At 41.3% G+C, this 10,216-nt stretch overlaps 1 protein-coding gene across 3 annotated transcripts in view; it reads left to right on the forward strand.

Moving 5' to 3' along the window:
- tcea3 (transcription elongation factor A (SII), 3) overlaps positions 1 to 10,216 on the forward strand; it is a 40,477-nt gene that overhangs the window by 13,178 nt on the left and 17,083 nt on the right. For all 3 annotated transcript variants that reach the window (XR_005946024.1, XM_041212885.1, XM_041212886.1), the window contains 8 exons: positions 231 to 308; positions 1,982 to 2,059; positions 3,955 to 4,035; positions 6,578 to 6,729; positions 7,982 to 8,038; positions 8,816 to 8,970; positions 9,611 to 9,757; positions 10,110 to 10,181. Coding sequence is in view for 2 of the 3 variants with exons in the window: in XM_041212885.1 (XP_041068819.1) it covers positions 231 to 308; positions 1,982 to 2,059; positions 3,955 to 4,035; positions 6,578 to 6,729; positions 7,982 to 8,038; positions 8,816 to 8,970; positions 9,611 to 9,757; positions 10,110 to 10,181 (820 nt within the window). In the remaining variant the exon portion in view is untranslated. The remainder of the gene's footprint in view (positions 1 to 230; positions 309 to 1,981; positions 2,060 to 3,954; positions 4,036 to 6,577; positions 6,730 to 7,981; positions 8,039 to 8,815; positions 8,971 to 9,610; positions 9,758 to 10,109; positions 10,182 to 10,216) is intronic.

Below are 10,216 nucleotides of genomic sequence, written 5' to 3' on the forward strand. Positions count from 1 at the left end.
AAATGTATAATGTTTGCAAGCGGCTTGTTGCTAAGCTGTGGAAGCAGATGTCATCCCCCATCCTGATGTTTAACTGGAACTTTTGGAACGATACCAGAAAAACAAGATTAGTTCTGGAGTTATACTGCTGCTCTGAAGAGTAAATTGTTATTGATGCACAAGTGGCTGAATAACAACTGCCTTATTTGTACTCCTTGAGAGTTTTATGAAATGGTACTGATTCTTTGCAGGAGAGACTCCTCAAGCTCTTTGTCACCAACGACTTTTTCACCTAAGTCCAGGAAGAACTCCACAGATGCCGAAGAGAGGTAGGACAAGCTCTATTTCTTTATGAAAGAGGAAAAGACCTAAAGAATTATCTAGCAAGCTTCTATTCTCTTTAACGAAGGAATAGCAGAAAGATGCAAACCTTGTCAAAATGCACCAAGGGTTGAATTATGTATGACATTCGTCAAGACGATAGTGATATGTTGGCTTTTATTCTTCCCTAACACAGGGAAAGCAAAGAATTCAAAAGCTTTTTTTTTCCTAACATGGGTATTCTTTTAAACTATTGCAGAATGGTGTGTTTTAAAATATATAAACTAATCGAAGTTGTGGGCAATTAAAAAGTTTTATTCCCTGCCGTATTGCTGAGCTGCAGTCTTTCTGTGATGTGTTCTCCATTCAAGTGACATTAATAGTCTGTTTCTTAACTTTGTTCAAGGATTCTGACTATTCAACAAAGTTTTGTTGCTGACACATCTCAATGCTAACTAGCTCTGCTTCTCCCAGCCTATGGCCCGCATATGTAAATAGAAAACAAAATGATTAATGTCTGTGGGGGAAAAAGTCTGCTCATTAATTTAATGACGCGTCGCCAAGATTTGTTGGCATTTTGCATGTACGAGTAGCTCCTACTCCTCTCCCCGCCCCCAATCTATTCTGATGGCACTAACTTATGTTGGGGTAGGTTTCCATGGACAATTACAATTCCTCTGACTGTTCCATAAATGTGAACTTAGACAGGGAGTCTTGATGGGGGACATTTGAGCCTGATCTTATCTTCACTTGAACTGTCAGTAGGAGTCCTGGACTTTGATATCTTGATGCCTAGCCAAACACCTCTTGAGAAAGAAAGGGAGATGTCTATTTATATAGCGCCTTATTAGATTTCTTGGAGCCATTCTAAAGTGCCTCACATCCAACAACAACTTGGATAGCACCTTTAATTATAATAACCTGTTCGAAAATGCTTCATGGGAGTGTGAGGTATGGCCGTCAATGACGAGGAGAGGGAAGTGATAAATGCACAAAAGAACTACAAAGGCAATGGTGTCCCTTGCTCATGCCAGGCTGAAGTGAACAAATTCTAAACTAAATATGGAACCCTTTTGGTCTGTGTGGCATCATTTCACATGCATTCGAACTCCCTGGGCCCTTCCAATGAGGAGCCATCAGGAGAGCTTAAGGTAGCTATATTATCATAGGAACAGGAGGAAGCCATTCAGCCATTCAAGCCTGCTTTAAATCACTAGTTTTGAAAGTTTGGCAATGGTTGACTCGTAAAAAAGCATTACTCAAGGAGGACTAGGATATCATCTGTTCAGTGGCTTTAGAAATGTGATCCCACTTGTGCAACATCACCAATCAATTATATTAAGGACTGTTGGGTATGAAACACAAAAATAAACCCCGGGCAACAATTTAGAAAATCAGTAGATCATAGACATAGCCACTTCCATGATAATCCTTGATAAAATTAACCTTTGCCAAGTTTGCAGGCTGCCTGTAACACGTAAAGTTTATGAAGTTCACTGTGGCTCTAATAGTACTGACATTACTCTTCATAAGTCACACAAAGCTTTTTTGGGTGAATGAGAGGGTTTCGTAAATACTTTCTAGAAAGCAGTGAATCTTATACAGTGATAACATCATTTGCCTGAGCATGAGGGATGGTTAACATTGAAAAGGTCTAAAACCCAATTCCTTTTCATCACAGGAGCGATTCATTCAGCAAATCCCCACCAATCACCTTGGAGCTGTCAAGGAAACATTCTACAGATAAGAAAGATGAAAGGTAACTGGTTCTATTCCTTTAGCAGACTAGAAATAGAGATAGAGACTAATGTAAACAGGCCTATTTTCACTCACCTTCAATTGTCTTCACTGCTCTCCTGAAGATTTTGGCTCTTGCTGATGCTGTCATCTTATGGTATTTCATGCAAGAGACTGTTTTTCATGATTTAGCTGAGGCAGTGTCAGAAGTTTGAGTGATTGTGGAAGCTCCAGAACAGAGTTCAGACCAGACTTTTTCTTCTGCTCAAACCTTAGTAAGCAGCTGGTGTCAATGAATTATGATCAGGAAAAGGAGCACTGGCTGATCCTTTTCCCCCATTACCATCAGGAGGCGTTTCTTCCTAGTCGTATCCTGAACTATCATAGTATGGACCAGAGACCACATGTTGGGGCTACTTGGCCTTGAAGGGTAGTACCAAAGAACACAACGTTGTTCCAGTCAGTCACTCTGGGAGGCAAGATCCCATCCATTTTAATTTCATTATATCAATAGAGAAAGCAAGGGTTTAGTCATTCCCTGATGTGCTCTGTTCCATAAGGACTTCTTCTTTCTTGGCAGAGAGCCCAGAGTCAACAAAATCTACCAGTAACATCTTAGTACTGAGAGCAGTGAGGCCAAAGACACAGCTGCAATGTCACTACCCATTCTTGTTCTGTTTTACATAGACTTTAATGGTATTGGAACCAGACACACACACAATGAATAAAATAAATTTCCAGTCAAGACCACAACTGTAAATTCCAGTGCTCACCTGTCCTTACTTGTTGCATGTTACTGCCAACTCCCAGACTTGAACTTGTGAACACAGGCATAACTTGAATATTAATAGGTAATTCTAGATTAATGTAAGAAATGTCGGTTACTTAAATATATGTCAGTGAATGAACTTTGGTGCACTTTAGTGGGAGATTGCACCTTGTGGAAATGTCACTGGGACTAGTAATCCAGAGGCCCGGGCTAATGCTCTGGGACATGGGTTCAAATCCACCATGGCAGCTGGTGGAATTTAAATTCAATTAATAAATCATAAATCTGGAATTGACAGCTAGTCTCAGTAATGGTGACCATGAAACTATCATTGATTGTCATAAAGACCCTTCGCTGACATCCTTAAGAGAAGGAAATCTGCCATCCTTACCTGGTCTGGCCAACATGTGACCCCAGAGCTACAGCAATGTGGTTGACTCTTAACTACCCTCTGAAATGACCTTGCAAGACACTCAGTTCAAGGGCAATTAGGGAGGAACAGCAAATGCTGGCTTTGCCAGCAACACTCTCATTCATGAAAGAATAAAGAAAAAAGACATAATTTCAGTTGCCAATCGCCTCTAAATTTTAAAGGGAAGTGTCTATTCATTTTATTCCTTCTTAGGACAGTAAATGTTTACAGCAAAGAAAAGGACACCTTTTATCTGTGCTGTCTCCATTCCAGAGCAATCTAGACAAATGCAGAGGAGATTTACTAGAATGATACCAGGAATGAAGGTTTTCAGTTGTGTGGAGCTTCCAGACCCACTGTGATTGTTCTTCTTGGAGCAGAGAAGGTTAAGGAGAGATTTAATGGAGGGATTCAAAATCACAGAGGGTTTTGAAAGAGGAAATAAGGAGAAACTGTGCCCATTGGCAGAAGATGTGGCAGTTAACCAGAGGAGGCAGATTTAAGACAGTTGGAAAAACCCATAGCTCATAGCTATTGACAAATAGTTCTGCCTAATTGCCCTGTATTTATTTTCTAAAAATCCTATTATACCTCCATTTCACCTCTCCTGTTCCAGTGGAAGTTGTTGTGGTATCTTAAGACTTTCCTTGTAGTTTTGTATCAGTGGCATCTTGTGATATAGACTGTTGACTGGGTAAAATTAAATGGCCTTTCGACCTTTTATTCTGTGTTGTAGGAGGGATTCATGCAACAGCAAATCACCAACAACTGCCTCACCAGCTCGAAGAACTTCAGCAGATAACATGAAAGAGGAAAGGTTAGATACGTGCGGTGTATACTTTAATATTCAAAAACCAAGGCCTAAACTGTAATGTGAGACAACAGGAAGGTTGGAAAATTAAATTGAACTTTAAGTGAATCAGAAAATAATGGATCAGTGATAAAAAGCTTTACTTTTGATATCTTCAAAAGAGAAAGACCGAGAGAAGTAAGGAGCTCCTTAATTTTTAAGTCCTGGGAGTGAATGAGTTAGAGTAAGAGACCATGTAGGGGATCTTGCTTTCAAAGTACTTGGGCTCTATTGAGTAACAGTTATGATCAAACTTGCCTAGTTCAATCAGTTCTTCATGTAATCATAAAAAATAATGAACTTGATACTCATCCCTACAGTTGTGGGTAACCATGCTAATTCTTAATTGCTGCTTTGCATCTCTCTTCTGAATCTGGCTGAAACTTGCCTTCGTGTGCTTATGTTTTTAAAATGCTGCCTCACTGCTTTAAGTCTCATATAAATATAGGGTGGAACTCCAGGGGCAAGGAAGGCATTAGGCAACCTGGCTGCACTTGAGCCAGTTGAGTTCCTTAAGTGGCCAATTAGTGGCCACTTAAGGTCCCTCAGCCCCCACTGCTGGTATTTTACCAGGGTGAGGGATGAACAGGCTACTAGGCGCCTGGCGGCCTTTTTGCAGGCTTGGGGGAAATGGGGAAAAGTCCCTCCTGTTCAGACACCCTGTGCCCATTTGACGGCCTCATGGCACTTCCTACCCCACCATCTCCACATGTGTTTCCCAGCCCCCCAGTGAGCTTCTGAACCTGTCCCCTCTGACTGGTCCCAGTGAGTACCCCCTGCCCAACCCACTCACCTTCTAATCTCATTCAGTGGTTCCATGGTGTGCTGTACTGCATGCTGTCCCTGAAGTGGCCACTTTTCTCAGCGATGCTGCTGGGTCTACAAAGCTACCAGCATTTAATTGGCCACTAGCTCTCGGAGGCAGGATTTCCTCCCAGATGGGGTGGCAGAAGTCTTGTCCTGAGACAATAAATGGCTCGATGGCTGTAAAATTGGCTTGAGGTGACCCAGCCAAGTGGAGGCAGGCTTGGCCCTGACTTTTAAACTTGGGGAGCGGGCATGGCCTAAACTCCAGCCCATAGGAACAGGGACAGGCCATTCAGCCCATTGAGTCTGTTCTGCCATTCAGTTTGATCATGACTGACCTGTATGTTAACCCCATTCACCTGCCTTGGTTCCCTCAACCTTAGCAATCATGTTTAACAAAAATATATCAATCCCAGTTGTAAAATTTTCAATTGACCACCCCTACCCCCTGCCCACCGCTCCCCCCAACAGCCTTTCGGGGGAGTAATTCCTGATTTTCACCAGCCTTTGTGTGAAGAAGTGCTTCCTGACATCACCCCTGGCCCAGTTCTAATTTTAAGGTAATGTTGCCTTGTTTTAGACTTCCCCCATTAGATTAAATAGTTTAAATCTATTTACCCTATTAAATCCTTCAATCATCTTGAACACCTCAATTAGATCACTCCTTAATCTTATATATTCGAGGGCCCCTCTTTTCTATCATCCTGTGCCCACAGCAAGAAGTAAAGGCCTAATAGATCATCTTGACCAAGGGCCCAGGGCCAGGGACTTCCCAACATCATGAGTGTGAAGTGTTTATTGATTACTGAGGCAAACTAACAAATTACTTATCATTTACAGTCTTTGAGAAAACCAATTTAGTGTCTGGGCCATATTAACCACTTTTCATCATAGCACTTACCCCCTCAGCAAACTTGTACAAATACAATTTGCATTAGAAATGCAACAGTCCAGGAAAAGATGGAAGGTAAACTTCTTAGGATTTTAAGGGATACTTTCACTCTTGGAGTCTGGTACAGAATGGTACTCACACAGAGTGTTGCCCATGCAATTGTGGAGACTTGGGGATAGGGCAAGGAAAATGGCGATGAGCAGATGATCAGCCATGACCTTATTGAATAGTGGAGCCGCCTTGAGGGACCATATGGCCTACTCTTCCTCCTGTTTTTTTATGTTCGTATATTCTTATTTCCCAGCCAGCCCTCCCTATGTGCTCTCTTCATATGACTCTACACAAGATGGCTGCACTGTGACCCTGCTATCACTTGACAATCGCTAACAAGTTCTTTTGTTTAATTCCAGCCTGTTTGAAAAGCACTGGTGAAGGGAAGTTTTGTCTAGCCTGGATGAGTCGGGCTAGCAGAATCGTTTTTGAAAGCCTCTGGTGATCATGTTACATCTAAGGAGACATGGTCTCAATTGTTGGCACCAAGTTCTCTCCTGAGTGGTTTGTTAATTCAAACTGATGGAAAGTGCTGGTGGGCTTTTTAAAAATTCTTTCACGGGACATGGGTGTTGCTGGCTAGGACAGCGTTTTTATGCTTGCTGATTTACTTACCCCTTGTCCTTTTGGGCTTCCCTATACACATTCTGTTGGCCACAGAGATGAAGATGTTTTGGGATCCATTTTTTCCGTAATCTGCTTGTCCAGGCTGAGCTTTCAGAGATTTCCTCTTTTGACATATGGTACTTGTTTTAACAGTGGAGGCAGCAGCAAAGGAAAGATGGAATCACCTTCCACCCCTGCCAGCCCTACCTTCTTCACACCAACAATTCTCCCTCCTTTCCTGTCAACTGGAGAATCCATCCGCGACAAATGTATAGAGATGTTAATAGCAGCTTTGAAGACTGATGGTAAGATGTTTTTTAAAACATATTAAATTGGTTTAGTTTATTATTGTTAACATGTACTGGTCAGTGCCAGCAGGTGGCAGTGTGTCAGAGCGGGGGAACAAGAATGGAAAAGCTCAAGGGCATCTTGGTCAAGGGTGAAACAGAGCAGGACAACTTTGCTTTGGAATTTGTTGAATATGTTCAAATTAAAATTATGGATTTTCTTCATATTTTGACATTAAAGGAGGTTCATTGATTAAAGAATAAAAGAACTTGCATTAACATGCTGCATTTCAAAACCTCTGGACATCTCAAAGTGCTTTTATAGACAATGAAGTACCTTTAAAGTGTTGTCACTGTTGTAATGTAGGAAATGTGGCAGCCAATTTGCGCACAGCAAAGCCCCACAACCATTAACATGATAATGACCAGATATTGTAATCCAGATAATAATGTTGATTGTGGAACTTTGACCAGGACACCAAGGGAGAATTCCCCTGCTCTTAAATAGTGTGTGGAATCTTTTACACCCGCCTAAGAGGGCAGATGAGGTTGAGATTTAATATTTGATCTGAAAGATGGCTTCTCTGACAGTGCAGCATGCCCTCAGTACTGCACTGGCAGTGCCAGCCTAGATTTGTGCTTGAGACACTTGGGTGAGATTTGACCTTGGGTTAGAAGTGCTAGCAACATAAACCACTTAATTGTATGCTAAATGGGCTTTTTCTCATTTCATAATCCCTTCAATTGCCTCACCCTCAGTGGTAGCTTCTTTTCAACATCAGTGATTTGGGTGGAGCGATGGTGGAAGAGAAGGAAGTGAACTTGTGTGAGGAATCCATTTTTATCAACACTGCTAGGGAAGCAGACCACTATCTCCAGTGGCAAAAATACTGTTGTGTTGAGGTAACGTTTTGGTGAGGTTAGACTTCTTGCCCTGCTTATGTTAAATCAAATCTCATTCAAAATAGCTTTGCACACCCTGATGCCATACACTCTCAAAATCTGAACCCTATTCTGTTGTACATTATCTACAGTTTCACTATCCGTAATCATTTGCTTGGCTTTAGCAATGAATAGTAGGGGAGATTCCACAATCCCTGTCACGCCTAACAGAAAGCACAAGGTGGGAAATCCTGGATGTGCAGCCCACACTTTCCCCCACTACTGTTCCCTGTGAGTGTCGTTCCTTGCTGCAATATTGGACTGTGGATCTACCCTGTGTATTTCAACTCCAGATGTTGGAATAATTTACTGCTTCTTCTTTCCATAGATGATTACAAAGACTATGGTGTCAACTGTGACAAGATGGGTGCAGAAATTGAGGATTATATCCTTTATATTAATCAGCAGTGATACTGAGGTGTAAAGGTGTCAGGAAATCAAAGAACAAAAGAGAGTGAAAGAAAATAAGAAAATGTACATCGTGCTTTTCCCAAATTCACAACATCCCAAAGCCAATGTAGTAGTTTTGAAATGTAGTCTCTGTTGTTATGAAGGAAATGCAACAACAAATTTGCACACAGCAAGCCCCCATAAACAGCAATGAGGTAATGACCAGATAATCTGTTCTCAAATGTTCGTTGAGAGATAAATGTTAGTCAGGGTACCAGGGAGAACTTCCCCACTCTTCTTCAATATAGGGTGATGGAATCTTTTATGCTCACCTGAGAGGGTCGATGGGTCCTTGTTTTAATGTGCCATTCGAAAGATGGCACAACTTTCCAACAGTGCAGTGTTGCCTCTGTACGGCACTGGGAGTGCCAGCCTAGATTTTATGCTCAAGTCCCATAGAGTTGGGGTTGAACCCACAACACCTGATCCAGAGGTGAGACTATGCAGCACAGAATGTCAGCCATTTGGCCTTGCCTGCCTGGGCAGGTTCTTTTGAAAGAGCTATCCAATTAGTCCCATTCCCTTGCTCTTCCTCCATAGCCCTGTAAATCTTTCTCCTCAAATATTTATCAGATTTCCTTTTGAATGTTACTATTAAATTTACTTCCACAAGCCTTTCAGGCAATGCATTCCATTCTCACCGATTAAAGATTTAAAAAAATGTTCTCGTGTTGCCATTTTCTTTTGCCATTGTTTCTCTGAACCGTTTCACATATCTACCAGGAATTTCAGAAAACCGATATGAAATACAAAAACCGTGTCCGAAGCAGAATAAGTAACCTGAAGGACCCAAAGAACCCCAACCTGAGAAAGAATGTGTTGGCTGGTGCGATCGACCTGCTGCATCTGGCAAGGATGACTGCAGAGGTGAGATGGCCTCAAGGTATATGATAACACCTGCAAGGTTCAACAGTGAAGAGATGAAAAAAAGACTAGTGTGTTACAGAACTGGCTCAGTTGTAATACCAACTTGCCATCACTGTATATGCTCATTGACCAGGAACCGGCCACTTGGGTAAGGCACTAAAATGCTTCTGCTGTACGAGGAACTGTTTCACAATGGGAGAGCTCATCTTTGAGAAGAGGGGTAGAGAGCTCTGACATAGAGAAGCTCATTAGTAGTTGGTCAATCTTGCTTTATTGTACAGCTAACACACTCTAATATGGCTCTACTTTTATAATTGCTAAATTTTGGATCATATAGCAGAGGCTGCAATGTATTAAGGCTTTATTATGATGTATTATGGCTTATAAGAAGGTAACTTCCTCTTTTTAATGAATCTTGAATTTTCTGTGAAGACTTGGAGTTGAGCCTGACTTTTGATGACTTTGACTCAATGGTTAGAGTCTGGGTTTTGATTTCAATGGGTTCTTGTTCACTGGAACCCAACTGAGATAAAGGCCCAAATCAATTTTTCTATCTCTAACTTGGATTATTTATGGATTTGTAACATTCTGTAAGGTTGACTACCACTTGTGAGCCTATCGTTCACCCATGTCTTCACAGGAGATGGCCAGTGATGAGTTGAAGGAACTTCGCAATGTGATAACCAAGGAAGCAATCAGGGAACATCAAATGGCAAAGACAGGTGGAACTCATTCTTCTCTCTTCCAATGTGGGAAATGCAAGAAGAAAAATTGTACCTATAATCAGGTAAGTGGATATTGTTGCAATAAGATTAGAACTAAAAACTTTAATGTACGTTTTCTAGATCTGTATGGTACATAATACTCAAATTTCCCCATGCTACATCACTGTAACCCTTGATATTACTTTGTTAGCCATCACTGAAATTTATTAATATTTCATCAACTGGATGAGGCTATATATTACAAGAAGTTACATTTTTCTCCATGAAGCACAAGATGTGAGAGTCAGCTATGGAGGTCAATATGTCCAATTTGTGCTTCTCCTGAATTCCTGATTATTAAATTGAACCTGAATTGTAGTTGTACATTGACCAAAAGCTGGGTTAATGAATCTTTTCTTTTATTTATCTCTATAGGTTCAGACCCGCAGTGCTGATGAACCAATGACCACGTTTGTTCTGTGTAATGAATGCGGAAACCGATGGAAGGTTTGTTTTATCATTCCTTCATTCTTCCCTCTTTC

Source organism: Carcharodon carcharias, chromosome 19, assembly GCF_017639515.1.
Source record: "Carcharodon carcharias isolate sCarCar2 chromosome 19, sCarCar2.pri, whole genome shotgun sequence".
NCBI classification, from domain to species: Eukaryota; Metazoa; Chordata; class Chondrichthyes; order Lamniformes; family Lamnidae; genus Carcharodon; species Carcharodon carcharias.